General features: G+C 34.0%; 1 protein-coding gene across 1 annotated transcript in view; it reads right to left on the reverse strand.

Moving 5' to 3' along the window:
* Positions 1-20,569, reverse strand: part of Nbea (neurobeachin) — a 546,038-nt gene that overhangs the window by 398,913 nt on the left and 126,556 nt on the right. Inside the window, exons 19-24 of the mRNA XM_013031451.1 lie at positions 11,142-11,223; positions 10,794-10,917; positions 9,800-9,992; positions 6,359-7,375; positions 4,345-4,562; positions 1,143-1,296 (exon numbers count right to left, since the gene is read on the reverse strand). Of these exons, the coding sequence (XP_012886905.1) occupies positions 1,143-1,296; positions 4,345-4,562; positions 6,359-7,375; positions 9,800-9,992; positions 10,794-10,917; positions 11,142-11,223 (1,788 nt within the window). The remainder of the gene's footprint in view (positions 1-1,142; positions 1,297-4,344; positions 4,563-6,358; positions 7,376-9,799; positions 9,993-10,793; positions 10,918-11,141; positions 11,224-20,569) is intronic.

A 20,569-nucleotide genomic window follows, 5' to 3' on the forward strand; every position in this document is an offset into this window, starting at 1 on the left:
GATTATTTTTCCTACCTGTACTGAATTGGTGAGGGTTTGTCATTAGCAGTTGCTCTTTCCTGACCCAATATAAATTCTCTAGAATTTATTTGTAAGTTTGACTCATGAAAATTTTTATTATTGAATTCAGTGTTGTAATCTAACAAGCATTTGTTCAGCACTCTCACACACACACACACAAAACAAAAACGTTTACTGTTGCACTCAAAGAACTGATAATCAGAGTGAAATACATTTGTAAGTCTATAGAGACTTTTAGTTTTCTCTAGTGAAAATTACTATGTGGATTGTGGATAGAAAGTTCTATATGTATAGACAAAAATATTTCAAGCTTCACTTCTGCTCTGGTCAAAGTAGTGACAAAACCAGTGGGGAAAATAGCCAAGTGGAAATAGCTTGTTAAAGATGAAATAAATCAGCAATCAATTTGAAAATAACCATAATAAACAATAACTATCTTAAGAAACTGACAAATGTTGGATGGCTTTCCAATATGATAAATCATATAGGGAGTACAGTTCTATATTATTTCTCAGTAAGCAATAGTTATGGAGTCTTATTTTTGCTGTAAATCAAAGCTATAATTATTTTATTATGTTGCTGGGGATTAAACCTATGACTTTACAAATGCTAGGCAAGTGCTCTCCTACTCATCTACACATATTCCCAGCTCTGAATCAAAAATATTTTAAAGTGACAACTAATACAATAAAATTAATATTGATCTATTATATTTTAAATGACATATATAGTCAACCTGTTTTTCAAATTTGTTCTATTAATACACTGCAATGTTTTATAAAGAAACACATGGGAGCTGGACTTCTTAATGTTGATTTAGTACAGAATACAAGACAAAAATATTGCATAAGGATTTTAACAGCTTACATCATAAGGTATACAAAATAAATATAAACTGTTCCTACTTGTGCCTCTTCCAAAATAACATGCATAGGGATTATCTGAAAATATTTTCATAAATATATAGAGATATATGAAATAAATGAGAATGGACTAAGAATTAAAATGGCTAAAACCATTAGAAGAACATATTTTGTTAAAATCTATAGTATCTGACACTACTAAATGTTCAATTCTTGTAATTACACAATCATACCACTAGATGGAGACAAAGTACTTACAGTTGGTGATGTAGCAGCAGAAAGAAGAGGTAAAATTCCACCACAAGCGATGATGATGTTGTCTACCATTTGGGAAATGAGGTGAATTGTGTTATGTACAAAAATAATGTTTTCATTGCTATTAACAAAATCCATTACAGACTTTGTAGAATGGCTAAAAAAGATAAAGCACAAATTAACATTTCTTTAGTTTAAGAATAAGATATTTTAGAGTAATATTTTTAACTAAAAATGAATTTATGACTATTGAGGACCTAAAGAAATTTAGAACAAATCAGAAAATGATTTAAAACTTTTTACATTATCAAAACTGAATTATGTACAAAAATAATGTTTTCACTACTATTAACAAAATCCATTACAGACTTAAAAAGAGAAACTACAAATCAACATTTTCTTAGTTGAAGAATAAGATGCTCAATAGGAAATGCATTCATTACCTTACTCATGTGACTGTAACCTCTTTGTACAGTATCTTTACAATAAAAATTTAAAGATACTTTATTTTGAGTAATATTTTAACTAAAAATTAATTTCAGACTACCGAGATAACCTAAAGAAATTTAAAACTATTTAGAAACTAACACTTTTTACATTATCAACACAGAGCATTTATAAGGGTTTTGTGTTTAAGTGTATAAGCAAATATAGTAGTAACTAGATTGTTAACATGTGACTAGGTCAATGGATTTAACTAAAAATACAGATTTTTGCAACATCTGTTTGTTCTGTTGTGAAAGGCAAAGCAATGTCATTGGTAACTGAAAGCTTTGCCTTTTAGGAACTTTCAATTTCTCCCAACATCTGACCGTAGCCTGACTTTTCACCAGTCATGTTAAAAAAATACACTGTCCAAAAAATGACAGGATGAGAAAATAAATAAATTCAAAGATATATTGAGTAATAAAAGGAAGAGCTCAAAGTAGGTGAAAAGTATGGTTTTATCATAGAAAACATGCAATGTAAATGGCCAAAGAAAAGTATTTTGCTTTAGTTTGTGTCAGTCAGAATGTGAACTGTTTCTAATTGAAAAAAATGCAAAAATAGTGAACTAAAAATATTACCTATTATAGTTTGGATTTTGGAATGTTTTCCCCATGTTCTAGGAATAAAGACTAGCTTAAATACTTTTTTAATTACATAAAATTCTACCTGGGGAAGCTTTATGAGTATACATGAAAATCACAAACAAAGGCAATTTGTTAGTGGAAGGTAATGTCACTGGCTCCTAACAGTGTAATTAGTATATTACATGTTTTCTCCCCACATATGGATTCTCTTGTTAACAGTAATATATCTCAGGGTACTTCACTTTCCTTAACTCTCATCAGGTAATTCAGCATATGACAACATTAGCAAGAAAAAAAGTATGACCAGCCTAAGAAGAAACTGATCACAAAATCAAAAGCAAAACTATTTTTACTGCAGACGCTATCTACTGCTTCCACAGTAGTAGGACTTCTTTCCTACTAAGACAGTCTAGATTTTACTCACAATTGAGCTCTGCTAGGAGGAGGAAACTTTGGCCTCATCTCAGCTATTGGGTTATCAGCCACTATTTATTATTGTGTTTTGTAGGTGACTTAGAAATGAACTTGTGATCCTATAGGGGAAATTTCCTGAGAGTCTTTTATAGAATAAAAGTAGGTGAAAAGAAAAAAGGAAAAATAAGTGTAAAAGAAGGAAATGAGGAAGATAAAAAAGGGAGATAGGGAGGAAGAGAGGGATGGAGGGATTAAGGAAGGGAAGAAAGGAAGGAAGGAAGGGTTCCTGCCTTTTAATGTGGTGGTTTCTTATGTTGAACTGATACTGGGAGATGAAGCTTCCACCTTAAATCCTCAAATAAAATTGGGAAAAGCAGAAACTAGCATGAGGCCTGAGAACATCATGCTGTTAAGTTGCCCATGGCTGAGGTACTTTGTTATAGTCATCAACTTACTAACTTATATACATTTAAATGTAAATGATACACTAACTAACAGTGAATTATTTGCATAATTGCTATTAGAAAACTGAACTGATGCCTAGGCAAGCTTGAGGACTGAGTTCAACACCCAAGTACTGCAAAACAACAACAATAACAAAAACCCTAAATTGAAAATTAGAAAATATCATTACTTAATAACCCAGATGCCCCTCAGTAGATGAATGGATCAAGAAAATGTGGTATATATACACAATGGAATTCTATGCCTCCATCAGAAAGAATGACATTGCCCCATTTGTTAGGAAATGGAAAGGCTTGGAAAAAATTATATTAAGTGAAGTAAGCCAGGCCCAAAGAAACATAGGTCCCATGGTTTCTCTTATTTGCCATATCTAGTATATGTATGAGTCAAGCAGAAAAGGTCAGATAATGTGATGTCAGGAAAATGAACCCTTACATATGTATTTTAATGTTTTTTTTTTCATGCATGTGTTTCTAACACATTTATAAGATTTATCTCTTTGTTGCTTTGTATGTCCCTCCCCCACAGTATAACCTCTGCTTTCACTATATTTGATGTCAGTATAACTTGTGGAGGAGGTGGGGAAAAACCAGTTGTTTAAGGATACAGGTGGACCTGTTGCAAAAAACGAGCTTTACAACGTCGGTGTGGGGCGGGGGGGGATGGGGGGGAAGGAGAAGGATTGGGATTGGGGGGGAGGGGGGAGGCTGGGAAGGGATGTGAAGGGTAAACCAATGGAGGAGGCTGCAATGCTGGGTAAGAAATGTATGCATTATCCTGCCCATGTAATTGTAACCCCTCTGTACAGTATGTTCACAAATAAAGTAAATAAAATTAAAAAAATACTTGTAGACTTGTTTTCATTGATTATATTTGAATGAACATCCACTATGGTTTAAATGGCACAGACTTTAAAACCATATATAAATATATATATAGAGAGAGAGAGAGAGAGAAAGAAAGAGAGAGAGAGAGGGATGTTTATTAAATTTCAGTAAACACTATTAAGAATTTAGGAAATGGTTGAGTTTTCTAATTAAATCTCTTTTAATATAAAACAAACCATGCCAGATATAATTTTGTGTCTTAAGCCTAACAACCTTTCAAAAATTTAAATGTCCAAATATTTCTAGATAACTTAATTGGGCATTTTTATTCAAGGATATAATCAATTAGGAATCAATTAGTTGATGGCAATAAAAAGACTCATATTCTTAAGTGAAACTAATTTTATTTATAGAAAAATGTTATACCTTCTCCAAACATGTACATCTGTTTCTAAAGCAAACAATAAATCAGTGAGAAGTCGCTGGTGCATAGGAGACCATTTAAACTCAGGTATCCGAAACATTGTTGTTCGGGGGCCAGGGCTGAATTGGCGGCGCTGCTCCTCAGTCATGGGCATTCCTCGAAATCCTAAGTCAACTCTGAGATCTCGGTCTTGTTGGGTGATAGACCGACCCTGAACAGCCTAAAGAAAGAAAAAGTAAAGTTTGTGGAGTGCAACAAAAGTCTGACTTAAAAACAATAAGGATAAATGAAGTGAGTAAGTAACACTTTAACATAGGATTTCAGTAGGTTAATATATTTAAAATATATTTTTCACCTGTCATTCCCTATACAGGAACTTTTTTAAGACAAGAAGGCCAATATGACAGCTTTTATTTTAATATTGAAGAAACTAGTAAAGGTAATCAAAGGTTAACACCAAGTTCACACTGAAAACCAGATGCGTGTGGCCTTGCTATCTGTCTATGATATGACTTCATAACTCCCTCATGAAAGTGAGGATACATGAAATGGAGCACACTGGATATGTCATTAACTAGTTCTTACTATAAACATGTGAGTAGAAGAAATAGGATTTGAACATATTCAAGCTAAATCCAAAGCCTATTTCATTCATAATACTTCAATTAAAATTACAAATGCATTTAAGTTACATAACAAACCAGAAAAAAGTGCTTATACGCTTTCAATAAAAATAAAACGGGCAAGTATAGTGATATATTATGTTCAATAAACAAAGCACCATAATTTCCTTTATTCTAAATTTCTACATAATTTGATATTCCCATCCCCTGACAAATATCATGGTATTACAACTGTCACAAAAAAAATGAAAATGGCAGTTTACAAAGAACAAAATAAAAATATCTTTTCCAAACAGATTATAAAATATTTTTCCTGAAGCACAAAACACTACTAAAGCTCTTATATTTATAATGGAAATGAGTTAACTTTATTTTCAGTGGTTTTAAAGACAGGTTAAAAAAATACCCAGAGGATAACAAAATTCAAATAATTAATGGTGAAGTATTATTATAATTTCTCAAACTCTTAGTCATAAGCTAATATTTAGCTTAACAACCATATCAAAAAACATGTTTTTAGTTTTATTATGTCAGGGCCCAAACTGCAGTACTAACATTTCATAACTAGTAAGCCTAATCTTCACCTTTACCAAATTCCTTTCTACATGTGTAGAAAATTGTCAATGATACTAATTACAAATTTTCTAAGCCATTATTACCTACCTCACAGGGTTGGTGTAAGGATTAAATCTGAACATACACCTAGCACAGTGCCCAAAACACAGAAGGTGCTTGATAAGTAACAGTTCCCTTTTCCCATCCTATTCATTTATCATTTCTACTGGGCTATAAGTCATCTTTTCTATACTCCACAGAATAGCACTGGGCCTGGAAACTTGAAAGAAGGTTAATGAAGAATTCAGGATAAAGATTTCAAGTAAAACAAGTATAAGTGAAGTATGGAGCCATGAAATATTAAGTACTGGAAGAGACCTTAAAGGCCATATTTTTATCTAGTATAATGCTCTGCACTATTTAAAGATCTCAAGCTTCAGAATGGTTGAGCAAAGTTACACAAAATATGTGGCAGAATGAAGATATTATTCAGATACTTTTCATTTCACATACATTTTCCACCATACTACCAAATTGTATAAATACTATTATACATTAAATAAATACAAACATGGTATAATTATTAAGAAATTACTACATTTCACAACTAATAGCTCAGTATACACAGCTAATAATTCAGTATTTTTGCTATTGTTGTTGCTTTGAGACACGGTCTTGCTGTGTAGCCCAGGCTGGCCTGGAACTCAATATATCGTGGCTTTGAACTTGTGATTCTCCTGCCTCAGCCTTCCCAGTGCTCGGTTAACATGCACATGTGCCACCATGACAATCATATTTAATGCTTGTTTATTTACAGAATTCCTATAAGATAGCTTACTTGTGTTGTAGCAGTGGTCTGGATTTTTCGGATTTCCTTTCCTGATTCTTTACCATCATCAGATCTCTCAGTATCTGAAATTATACTTCCTGCATCAATATTTGGTACAACTTTGCTCCCAGAAGACTCAGTTTCCAGTGTTGTAGCAGTCATTTCAGCATATTCTAACCCTTTTGCTGATGATGCTAAGTCTCTTTCAGAAATACTGCTCATCCCATCTGAAGTTGTATGGATTTTGAACTCTTTTTCTTCAATTATACTTGACGTGCAAGTTAAGTCTACACTTCCAGTCATATGAGCAAGCAATCCAAGATCATCACTGACACCAAGATGCACTTGTGTATCCTGAATATTTGGGATGATGTGATTGCTAGAAAGTTCTGGAAGCAGTTTCTCCTCTTGTTTGGGTATTTTATCAAAGAGAAATGATGTAGTGCTATTGGGGAGTTCTTCTTTCTCATCTGCTAAAGTTATCAATGGACCATTATCTTTCTCTTCATTTTTTTTAATGACACCGACACTTCCATGTACATTGTTCTGGAGTTTCTCAACAGCAGCACTATATACATTATCCAACAAAGACTCTACTTCCACAAGGGCACCATTCTCACCGCCCACCAAAGTCTCTGGTGATAAATCCATATCATCAAGCTTGACTTCTGTTGCTTCCACTTTTTCTGCTTTTATATCAACTAGAAGATCATGTACTTCCACATGTACTCCATTTCCAGGTCTATCTGTATTTCCAAGAATATCATCTGATACTTTGGTTGACATGAGTAAATCTCGAGGATCTGTGCTGACAGGGTAATCTGTCTCACTTTCTGGGCTCTGGCTTTGTGAAAGATCTTCTATCTCTCGGATTTCCATTCCTCCCTTGGCTCCTGTTGTCTGTGATGAAAGACCAGATATGGTGCTCACATTCCCTTTTTTCCCCTTTTTAATGTTTTCCTCCTCTTGTCTTTGATATTCTTCATACATTTTGGCAAGGTATTCCTTATGTGCTTCATAAGTGACCTTGAAAATGAAAAATGAAAATTCTAAGGCATTTTGTATATGTCAAGATGAAAAGAATAAATAATACAATAAAATCAAGGTAAAATGAGCAATTATAACAGAATTTTTAAGATCTTCCAATTAGCACGTTAATCCTAAAAAGTGCTTAATTTAAACAAATGTAACCATCAAATAAAGCTATTGGTGATTCATTATTCATTATTGTTCCCAGAACTGCACAGGTAAAGCAGCAGTAATAAAGATTCTTCTTGTTAGGTTAAGTATTTCAATGATACACAAAAATATGACAGCTACCTCCTATATTTTTATTTAAACTTAAATAAGGAACTAGTAAATAATAATATACAATATTCAAGACTTGTAAATTTCATTGTCTATTGTTCATATGTGTACCCATCACAATTACTGTGAAAGGAATTCACATGCTTATATATAAATACATACATTTACAAATGTTAAAAAATTGTATCTTTATATAAGCAACTCTGAATTTGTTATTGCACAGAGACTCATTTAGAACAATCAGATTATATAACTTTTGGATTTGTTTTTACTTTTAAAATTACCTTTAAATAGTTGTGCAAAGAGGTTACAAATTAATATGTCCATTAATGTGTACATGCTTCTTGATCAGTGTCACCATTTCATTATTTTCCAATACCAACTGTCTTCTAAAGTTTCAGTTACATTTTCACATAGTGTATATATTTTTGTACATAGACTTGCAACATCCTCTCCTTTACTATTTTTAAATTTATTAACTGATGTAAATTTTTGATATATTGTAAAATGTACATTTGTAACAGAAACAATTCACTTACAGAAGAAAAAAGTAAATGCCAAAGGTTAGAAGTTAGTAATCAAGAACCAACAGGTCATGTCTGCTTGCCATATATTGTTTGTTTCCTTTTGTTTTTTAATTTTGTGTGCATGTGTGCATACATGCATACACACACATAGTACACACACCAATCCTGGGGCCTGAACTTAGGATTTGGATGCTGTCCCTAAGCTTTTGTGCTTAAGGCTAGTGCTCTGTCACATGAACCACAGCTCCACTGTGGCTTGTTGGTGGTTAACTGGAGATAAGAGACTCATGGACTTTCCTACGAAGGTTGGCATCAATCCTTTATCCTGAGATCTCACCCTTCTGAATAGCTAGGATTACAGAAGTGAGTCATCAGCAACCAGCTTTACCATCTGTTTTGATAAATAAATATTCTACTAAGTTACAACCACAACCATTCGTATGTATGTCCTCTGCCACAGTACACAAGGGAGTGGAGTAGCTCCATGAGAGGCAGTATGGACCACAGAGCATAAAATATTTACTTTCTATCCTCTTCAAATGTTTTTCTAATTCCTGCTAAATGACTAAATGAGATGGGATGAGACAGAATGATGGAAGAATTAACCATGACCAAAAAGCACTGGATACTTAGATGGAAATGTTAAATTATAACTAAATCTTTTGTACAATCTTTGGAGGTTTAGAAAATATAATAAAATGTTAACAATATTCTATGAAGAAAAGACTAATTGAATATCCCCAAATCACAAAACTAAATTGTGATAATAACTAGATTCAAAGCCAAATTTCTGATGCCTATCCTTTCTCTATGATACCACATGGTGAGAAACTCTAGCTCTAAATTTCCAAAGTCAAATGTATGTATACTTACACACTTTAATTGATTACTTAAAGATTTAAAATTAAAATATAGATAGATTCTTAGAATTAAAGAAAATATAAAATAATTAAAATGATCACTGAACAATGTAAACATATTTATGATTTTTACTTAGAAATCAAAACTGACTAAAACTCATCTGAAAAATAATTTCAGAGCTCATTTCATGAATTATTCTTTTTTAGATATTTAATGATTTTCATTTTTTTCTTTTTTTCACTATATTTTTATTGTAAAAATTCTGTGCAGAGGGGTTACAGTTACATGAATAAGGTACTGAGTACATTTCCTATCCAGCATTGTTACCCCCTCCTTTGTTTTTCCCCTACCATCCCTTCCCTCCCTATGTCCCTAACTCCTTTCACCCCCTCCCCGAAATTGTAAAGTTCATTTTCAATATAGTGTCTTGTACATCTCATTGTTACAATGGACTGTTCTTGTAAGAATTAGTTTTAGTTTAAAAGCAATTGGCTCAGAAGAAGTCATAAAATCTGCTAGAGATATAGTGCCTAAATTCCTAATTTATGAACTTTATGTTTAAGAGATCTACAGGATTCTTTCAAGCTCTAACCATCTATCAATGTGGTTGAATAAACAGAAAATGTTTAGATCTAAGAATTTGCTGTTATAACTTACTATGTCCACAAGATGGCACCAGATGAGGGATTATAGCCATTTAATCCATTGTTAAAACCTCAATGATATAAAATGTTAAAATATAAATTTCTATTACCTTCGAATGGGCTATTGAGAGTGTATCCACCCAGACTCTCCAGCCTCCCCATTCGTATTTTATTGCATGATACAAAAGAATTCGGAAGATATTGTAGACCATCTCAGTAATCTTCTGCTCCTCAGAATTTTTAGGATTAATGTAGCCAAGAGAAAACATCCAATCCTGCCATACTGAACACTGCAATAAGCACCTAGGTAGGAAAAAAAATTACCTCAATAAAATAACTGAACTAGAATTTATCATTTTGAAGTCTGCATAAAGTAATAAATATAGATCTTAACTAAGTAATCCATATTCTACCTATTTTCTACATTCTCTACTGAAAAATCTGAATTACAATAATTTTCTAGCACTCCTAATCATATTTTTTATTGATTGTCTACATTCATGTCACATTTAGCACTTGCAATGCCAAAATGTCAAAAATTAATGGTTTATGGTTCTCTTCCATAACAGACTGTACTAAAGCCACCCTGAACTATAAGACTGCCCTGCACACTTCAGTGCTTCCCACCCAACAGAAGTTATTTGTTAAATCAGGCTCAGGAAACAGGTAAGAATTCTTATCTTATATTGTACCTCAAGTTCTAGCTAAGCAGCTTTAACATAGATGGTTAATAGTCATAAGCTAAACAACAGATAGCATAAATGATTTTGTGTAAACCCAAAACAATTACAACTCAAAGTATCACTGTTGGTGATAGATAGGTATTAGGAATAACATAGTTTTTTAGAGAGGTTTGTATGTATGTGTGTATATGTATAGAGAGAGGTAGAGAGATACAGATATGTTCATAGATATAATTAAAATGTCTATTTAAATATATAAAAATAGAATGTTGAATGCAGATTACATAAAAATACAAGTGATTTCTATAATGATTAAAAGTTTCAGCAATATGGGAGACTTGAAATATAATTAGAGATTGAAAATTAAGGAAAGACAAAAACATCATGGAATGAAAGTTCTGTTATTAAAACCTCTATTTACCTTCTGTTTTCACGACTGTTGCTGAAAAGTTTTATCATATCTGATAAAAATAAACGACGAACTTCCATCAGTTCTGCACTTGGTGTAGAGTTTTTTAACAAAGTTGCCACAACTTTAAGAATCACTGTAAATAAAGAAAACAATAAATTGAAGATTTTAACTATATAAGAACTGAAGATATGTATCACATTTGTTAATTTCAATTAATCTTAGAACTATGATAGGGGAGTTATAAGTGTCATGAAATAGGTAAGCACCACAATGAGTTAAGGTATTAGAAAAGTTTGATGTAATCTCTAATGATGGCATGTAACTATCAAATAACAGCAAAGAACTGCCATTACTCACTTGGATTCTGAATTTTCACTGTAGAATCTGGCTCTGGATGTGGTTTATGGACAACCTGAGTACACACTTGCTCTGTTAAGATCTGAAAGACAAAGAATTTAACTTCATTTAGAGAATAATTTTAAAAATTGTATAGATATGTAAAGATCTGAAAGTGCAAATAAAAAGAAACGTTCTTCAAGAAACTTTGTAATGATTCCACATACTGGCAAATGTTTTAAGTCTATAAGCCTCAAATTTTATTTTTAGAAAAAGATAAAACCATACCCAATGTCTACAAAAGATTAAATAATCCATGAATGTATCATGTTTAAAATACCTTTGCAGTGTGGATCTTTGATAGTTGCTTATGCTATGAATTGTATACATCTGATGTCTTGTGTCATTATTAATTTAAAAAATTAGAAAATAAGTAAGGAAAGTATGTCAATAGTAAGGTCCCTACTTAAAACTGAAGTGTGAAAGGATACCCTTTTCCTGAAAATGTGGCTCATTTGTTACTTACTGAGATTTCCTTTTTCATTTTACTTAAGAAAGAAAATAAAGAACAATCTAACCAAGTAAAGACAGAATTTGAAAACTTTTACCAACTTTTCATTAATATATAGGCTAAACAACTACAGGATTTTGTACATCATCTCTGTTACATTCCAGTGATTAGTACTGTTTTTTTTGACACTGACAAGCAATCAATCAGTATCTATTAAATGGCAGAATGGATAAATGAACAATACATAAACAATAGCATCTATGTTTGCTCACTGTATTTTAGATTTTAGCCTACATTTATGTCTACTCTTAAATACATATAAACTCAATGAGGCTTCGTTTCACAAAACTGTCACCTTTGTTCAGTGATTTAATTTGCTATTCAGTTTTAACATCCAGAAGTAGCACTTTTTTCTGCTCAAACTAAAAAGATAGGAAATTTACATATGTGTGTGAGGAGTATAATGTGTTAAGGTATTGAATTGAAATAAAAATATGCTTAATATTAATTAAATGTTAACAGATATAATTACTCCTTATCATCTCATTTCCATACTTTTGTTAAAAACTGAACACACTCTTCAAAAATAAATAGTTCCATCAGGTACTGATGGCTCCACACCTGTAATCCTAGCTAATCAGAAGGCTGAATTCTAAGGATCAGGGTTCAAAGAAAATCTGGCAAGAAACTCTTATCTCCAATTAACCACCAGAAGTCAGAAATGGAGCTGTGTCTCAAGTGGTAGTGTACTAGCCTTGAGCAAAACAGCTCAGGGATAGCAACAAGCCCTGAGTTCATGGCATAAAACTGGCCCAAAAGAAAGAGAGGTACAAAGACAGAGAGAAGAAGGAAGGAAAGAAAGAAGGAAGGAAGGAAGGAAGGAAGGAAGGAAGGAAGGAGGGAGGGAGGGAAGGAAGGAGAGAGGGAGGGAAGGAGGGAGGGAGAGAAGATGGGAGGGAGGGAGCGAGGGAGGGAGGGAGGATAGTGTCAACATTTCTAAAACTAAAAAATGTATTATTAGTCAACTGGAACTAATGTGAGATAAAATTTCTTTGAAAACCATAGCAAAATAATGATTAATTAGGAATTTTTCATACTAGTCTTCCCATAAAAACCAACAAACAGAATCTTAGATAATTTTGGTTATTAATAAGAAACACAAAATAGCTGAAGTCAAGCTGGGAGAAAATCAGATCATATTCCTATATGACAGAATAACTTTGTCCACAAAATAGAGAATAAATTGCATTGCACAGAAAATGACATTTACCTCAAAACATCAGTTTTTATGTTGTCTTTTTAAAATTCTATTTTATCATCTAACAATGAGGGTAATAATTATTGTGCTGATCTAATAAATCTGCTAGAAAGATTAAATAAAGCCCTAAATGTGAAAATGCTTTAAAAAAAAATTACCAGCCTGGCACCAGTGGTTCACGCATGAGCTACTCAGGAAGCTAAGATCTAAGGATTGTGGTTCAAAGCAAGCTCAGGCAGGAAAGTCCATGAGACTCTTATCTCCAATTGATCAGGAGAAAACCAGAAGTGGCACTATGGCTCAAGTGGTAGAGCACTACCCTTGAGCTGAAGAACTCAGGGACAGCATCCAGGTACTGAGTTCAAGACCTACTATCAACAAAAACTATAAAACAAAACTATAACATATTTAAATTGATACAATTTTATACATTATAAAAATATATGCAGAAACGTTGTGTGCACTTAGTAACAACCAGTATGAACCAACACTCTGCTAAGTTTTTGAAGAACGAAAATAAAGTTAATAAATAGAAGTATATTTCTAGCATCATTAACATGAATATGCACTGGCCCTATTAAGTAATAAAATATATAAACTGTCATAAAAACTCTATGTAAGTTTTCTACAAAGAGGAGAGGAATTATGAGGTATATATAAGTAGAGAGTTTAATGAAAGCCTAAGACTCAAGATAAATCTTGAGGTCTTCACTGTTCTTGGTGAGACATATGTACAGAAAAATAACCCCTGCCTTTAACTCAAACAAAATGATTTGGAGGATTCAAAACCAGACATGATCAAGAAATCCAAGGCATATTTAACAGTGACAGGATGTCTCAATTTACAGTAGCCACATTTTGACTGACAGACAAATGGAATCATGATAATTGTATTAGGCTGGGTAAAGAACAATGAATTCTAAGCATAGGGATAACTTTATAATTATTGTATTTGTAGATATAGACTTTATTATACATTTAAATTTTTATTGTGAAAATACTGTACAGAGGGGTTACAATTACATGGGCAAGGTAATGAGTACATATCTTAGCAAGCATTGTTGCCTCCTCCTTTGTTTCCCCTTCCCATCTCCAGTGCCACTTCTCCTGCCCCATCACTGCCCCGCCCTTCTCCCCCCCCCCCAGTGTTGTAAAGTTCGTTTTTTGACATAATGTCTTGTACATCTCATTGTTGCAATGGGTCCACCTGTATTTCTATTTAAACAATTTGTTTTTTCCCTTACCCTCCACAAAGTATACCAACATCAAATACAGTGAAAACAAGGGTTATGCTGTGGGGGAGGGACATACAAAGCAACAAAGAAATAATCTTATAAATATGTTGGAAACAATCCCAAGAAAGAAAAAAAAAACATTTAAATCTTTATCTCGGGGTTCATTTCGCCTAACATCAACTTATCTAACCCTTTCTGCTTGTCTCAGACATATACTAGTTATTGCAAATTAGGGAAACCACGGGACCTCTGTTTCTTTGGGCCTGGCTTACTTCACTTAATTTGCAAAGTAGTAACGAGGTTCCTCAAAAGACTCCACATAGAACTCCCCTATGACCCAGCAATCCCACTTTTGGGCATTTACCCAAATGATCACAAACAAGAACAAAGTAAAGCTACCAGCACAACTATGTTTATTGCAGTATTATTTACCAGAGCTAAATTTTTACTTTATAAATAGAACTACATTAAAATTTATGTGCCATAAACTGAAAATCTTAGGCTAGCTCAGGGGCTATAGTTTTCTTCTAGACCTTATCATGTGTAACACATTTGGAAAAATTAGAAGACAGCAGTTTTTTTCTCATAATATTTTGGCTTCAAGGATAATGAAGATATATTTTACTACTTCATAATTTATTTCATGTTGTTTGACAAGCCCTGCTAAAGCTTGATTTTATTCACATTATCTACTCTTTATCACAACAGGATTTCAAAACAATCTGCTAAATTACCAATATTATAGTTTGACAGTTATCATTATTTCTGTACTTAATCTTTTGCCTCCCTAAAGGTGTAGTAGTTATTTTGAAATTAAGGTAATTTTTCAATATTCAAAAAGAAAGAAAAAAAGGAAATAAAAAGGAAAAAGAGGCTTGAAACTCTATAAATTATCAATCTACTGATTCTTCTGATGAGTGCAGGGCCTAATCAATGCTCACAGGTGAATTAAACCCAAGACACAAGTCTTCAGTTTTTAAAGTTTCGCTCTGTTAATTTTATTGTCAAGGTGATGTTACATTGGTTCACCCTTTCTCCTTTGTCTCACCATTTGGTGGTTCTCCTTCCCTAATTCAGATAAACGTATATACAATTCACAGGGTACCAAAATCAAATACTGTGACAGTAAGGGATAAACCATAGAGAAAAAGGCAAGAAAAAAGAAATAACTTCACATAGAACATTAAAAACAACAACAAAGAAAAACCTCATTTCCATATCTTGGAGTTCATTTCACTTAGCATCATCTTATATGGTCACATGTATATAGCTATTGAGCTATTGTGATCCTCTGCTAGGACTATCCTAGTCAAATACTAATTATTACAAGTGAGGGAAACCATGGAGTCTATAATATTTGTTTCTTTGGGTCTGGCTTACTTCACTTAGTATGATTATGTCCAAGTCTTTCCATTTCCTTATAAATGGGGCAATGTCATTCTTTCTGATGGAAGCAGAGAATTTCAGTGTGTGTGTGTGTGTGTGTGTGTGTGTGTGTGTGTGTGTGTGTTCCTTGATCCATTCATCTGCTGAGGGGCATCTGGGTTGGTTCCATATCTTAGCTATGGTAAATATCATTGCAATGAACAAATGAACATGATTAACATGGTTGCGCTGGTAGCTTTAGTATGTGAATTCTTTTTTTTTTTTCCAACCACTGCCACTAGGAAAAGTTATGAAATCTTCAAGCTTTGGTGACATAGAAATAGAAATTCACTGTCCTGTCACTTTTTTGGTTTGCTTCTTTTTGGTGGTTCTGTGATTTTTGAAATTCAGGGCCTTGCACTTGCTAGGCAGATGCCAAGTATTTTTTTGTGTACTGTTTATTTTTAAGATAATGTCTTGCTTCCTGCTCTAGTACACCTACATCACAATCCACCTACTTTTCATTTTTTACTGAGCTAGGATGATGGTATATGCCATAAGGCCCAACTTCTTCCACTGAGATGAAGTTCCAGGACTGCAATCATCCCAATCTCAGTTTCCCAAGTAGCTAGGATTATAAACGTAAGCCATGTCCAGCTGTCATATCTTTCTTAAAATACAACTAGGTTTGTTAGTAGTATTAAAGCTTAGGTGAAGACCCATTTTACTATATGTTAAATAACAGTGCCATAATTTACCATATTTCTTTTAAAATGGTCTAATATACTTACTTTAACTTTTCTTTTTTTAGAATTAGTTCATTAAAAACAAGATTCCTTAAAAATTCATTTGTATTAACCATTACTATTTTTTATCAAGTTGGTTAGACAGAACTGTATGTTTCCTCATCATTTTAGAACTTTTGGGATGTTCAACATTTACTAGGTCAGGGTTGAAGGTAAATTCTGAAGGTAAATTCTTATGCACATATACTGAGTAACCAATTTTATATTATTTCGTAATTTTTATTATAAATTTAATAAATGATTAGTCTAAAAATACAGAAAATACAAATACACAAAGAAGAGAAATCAAAACAATTATTAACTCATGCCAGGGAGAGTTATTTGGTACAGTGTCTATGATAATAGGCACTGAAGAATTATTTGCCAAAAGGACAGGGGTAGAAGAAAAAATGAATGGAGTGCAGGCAAGAATGCATGTCCAGCACATAGGCCTGCTGGACGGCTGCAGGGTGAACAGTGTGCGAACCTGCTGGAGAAAAAGAGCCAATGAGCTATCACTGTGAAAGGTTTCTTACTTAGAGAAGACAGTAACTACTGATGAGGGTGCCAAGAACATTGGAGAAAATCCAGCAGCCAGTCGCCGAACAGGGAGAGGGTATTACCTCCAAAAAAGACAGAGGAGTGTTAAAGATTGTCAAAAGAGTGGGAAATAGTGAAGAGATGCCAATGATTGGTGACAAAGTTTACATCCATTACAAAGGAAAATTGTCCAATGAAAAGAAGTTTGATTCCAGTCATGACAGAAATGAACCATTTGTTTTTAGTCTTGGCAAAGGCCAGGTTATCAAGGCCTGGAATATCTGGATGGTCACCATGAAGAAAGGAGAGATCTTCCGCTTGCTGTGCAAAGTGGAATATGCATATGGCTCTGCTGGCAGTCTACCTCAGATCCTCTCCAATGCCACTCTCTTCTTTGAGATCAAACTCTTTGATTTAAAGAGAGGTCTGATTTGAAGATGCAGACAATATCCATAGAATCAAGCAAAAAACTGAGGGAAGGTGTGGCAGGGATTTGGGGGGGGGGGTTGGCAGGTGTGCCCAGATGGATGTGGATAGACCTCAGAGCCTAGGACCCTTCCATGGTCCAATGGGAGGCTTGATGGGGAGAGGTCCAGGATGTTACTTCAGAGGAGGAGGAAGAGGAGTCACCTCCAGGTGTGCCAGTTACCTAGGTAATGTAGGTACTGGCTACATACTTAGCCAAGAGGAGGGAGAGTCTGCCTCGCCTTCCCAAGATGGACTTTACACCACAGAACTGAGAAAATAAAGGTATGGGTGGTTGGAAGGGGAGTGAAGATGCTAAAAGGACAATTCAGATCAAAATGCATTGTATACATACACTGCTTTGTTAAATGGCAAAAAAATTCAATATATATAACCCCAAAATTAAGAAGAGGCAGGGAAGGGGTGGGGTGGCAGGAGTGGGTGAGAATGTTAAAGGGAGTGACATTGATCAAGAGGCACTGTATTCATAACCTGTCTATTTTATAAGAATTATTAGTGTTATGAATCACAGTTGGTCTGTTGGTTTTTGTTTAACTAGTTTTTTTGTCTTTTCTTTTTTGGTACTGGGGAGTGAATCCAGAACACTGCACTTGCAGGCATGTGCTTTGCCACTGAGCTACATCCTAGCCTAATTGCTCTGTTTTTTGTTTGATTGTTTGTTTGTTTGTTTTCCAATTGCTCTGTTTTTAAGGGCAAATAAAAAATACCAGTATCCAGCTAGGCACCTGTGGCGCACGCCTGTAATCCTACCTACTCAGGAGGCTGACAGCCAGGGCAAGAAAGTCCCAGAGACTCTTATCTCTAATAAACCACTCAGAAAACCGGAAATGGTGCAATGGCTCAAGTGGTAGAATGCAAACCTTGAGCCGAAGAGCTGAGGGACAGCATTCAGGCCCAGAGTTCAAGCTCCATGACCGACAAAAAGTAAAATAAAATGAAATTTTAAAAAATACCAGTATTATAGGGCAGTTGTAAGAGTTAAGATCATGGGTTTTGCCAAAGTGCTTGTTCTAAGAAGTGTCCAATAAAAAATGGCAACTATTAGTAGGAGAATATACTATCAGAATTAAGGAAAAAAATTTGCTAGGTGTACATGCATGGAATTCTAGTGCTTAGCAGACTGGAGGCAGGAAGAGATCCTGTCTTGAACCAAAAAGAATGAAAGAAGGAAGGAAGGAAGGAAGGAAGGAAGGAAGGAAGGAAGGAAGGAAGGAAGGAAGAGAGAGGGAGGGAGAAATGGAGAAAGTGAGAAAGACAAAATGAACTAGAGATGGGGGGAGGGGACATGAAACACTGGAGAAGTTTGCATTTTCCCCTATCAAATCTCATCATCTTCCTTCTTTAATGCCTCTTAAGTGTTTTTTTTTCCTTTTTGTTTGTTTGTTTTTTGCTAAATCTAGGACTTGAACTCTGGACCTGGACACTGTCTCTGAGTCTCTGTGCTCAAGGCTAGTGCTTTAGCACTTGAGCCAGAATTCTACTTTCAACTTTTTTTTATAATTTATTGGCGATAAAAGAGTTTCATGGACTTTGCTTACAGGACTAGCTTTCAACAGGATTCTCATATTACAGCCTCTTGAGTAGCTAAGATTGCAAATGTGAGCTACCAGGGTACCTAGCCCCTTTAAGTTTTTTAAAAATCTTTTTTAGTTACATTAATTAGAATTCGATAATCTAAGTGTCACACTTACGTTTTCTTGAGTATAGTCTGCCTTTTTTAAATAAGATTTTTATTATGAAAATACTGTACAGAGGGGTTACAATTACATGAGCAAGGTAATGAGTACATTTCTTATCAAGCATTGTTGCCTCCTCCTTTGTTTTCCCCCTACCATCCCTTCCCTCCCACCTCCACAACTACACCCCCCTGCCTAAATTGTAAAGTTTCTTTTTCAACATAGTGTCTTGTACATCTCATTGTTACAATGGGTAAACCTGTATCCCTATTTAAACATTTTGTTTTTTCCCTTCCCCTCCGTAAATTATAAGGACATCAAATAAAGTGAAAACAGGGGTTATACTGTGGGGGAGAAACATACAAAGCAACAACAACAAAAAAAATTCACATGGTACCTTATAAATGCATTAGAAACCACAGCAAGAAAGAAAAAAACCACTTGTGTCCCTATCTTGGGGTTCAAAAAAAAAACAGTTTTGTGAAGAAATCTGTATTTCCTAACTTAATTAGCAATACTATGGATATCTATTAGCATGACTATAATGACCTTTTATAACCAACACAATGCTTTGCCAAAAAAATCTACAAGGAAAGAATGCACAATCCAGTGTCTCTTGAAAGTGTGTCATTAGAACCAGTTTCACCTGTTTTAAAATGATATGAACTAATATATTCACTGGTACTACAAAATAAATAAAGTTTGGAAATGTATGTGGCACATGAAATGCTGCTGAGCTATGGCACTGCCCTGGTTCCTGCTGTGCGTCTAAGCAGTCATGCAGGAGAGGATGGCAAACATGCTTTGTCATGGTGCAAAAGCAACCTCAGGGAACACCTAAACAAATAACTATGGCTGAGTTCCAATCAAGCTCTTTATAGACATCAATACTTGTATTTCATGTACATTTTACATGTCATAGGTTATTTCTTATGATCACTTTTAACACTTAAAAATAGATGTCTTTTTCTTGTACCTACACAAAACAGGTGCTGTTACTCTGACATCAATAACACTAGAGAAAAGAACTAAACTCACTGAAAATCCCTTCCAGGAAAGTAAAATTAAGGTTGATCTAAAAGAATTTAAGCTAACATAAATGAATGCTCTAATAACTTTATAGCATTAGAAAAATTAAAACAACTTATGCAGGGCACTTCTCAGAAAGAGCAAGGTTATGAGTTTAATCCCAGCACAGTAAAAAAAATTAAAGATTAAATTAAAATAAATGGAAGGAAAAGAGGAGAGGAAAAAAGAGGGTAAAAGGGAATGAGGGAAAGAGAGAAGGTACTCAAAGTTGTATAGCTTGCCATTTATGAGAATTCAGAAAGCGACTTAGCCAAATTCAAATGATAAGATTTAAAGAGTTTCCAAATATCACTTATACAAATAGTTCTTACCTCATTTTATCTCAATATCAATTCTGTACTAATGAAACAGAGACCTTAACCTAACACAAAAACACTGGCAAATAACTGCACATGGATATACTGAAAAATAAAAATGCAAAGCATGTATGCATCTTTATTTTGATATTCCTGGAATTAACTCATTTTAGACTAATGACTGACTTCAGTACAGATGCAGAAGTTT

The sequence above is a fragment of the Dipodomys ordii genome, unplaced genomic scaffold (assembly GCF_000151885.1).
Source record: "Dipodomys ordii isolate 6190 unplaced genomic scaffold, Dord_2.0 Scaffold140, whole genome shotgun sequence".
Taxonomy (NCBI): domain Eukaryota; kingdom Metazoa; phylum Chordata; class Mammalia; order Rodentia; family Heteromyidae; genus Dipodomys; species Dipodomys ordii.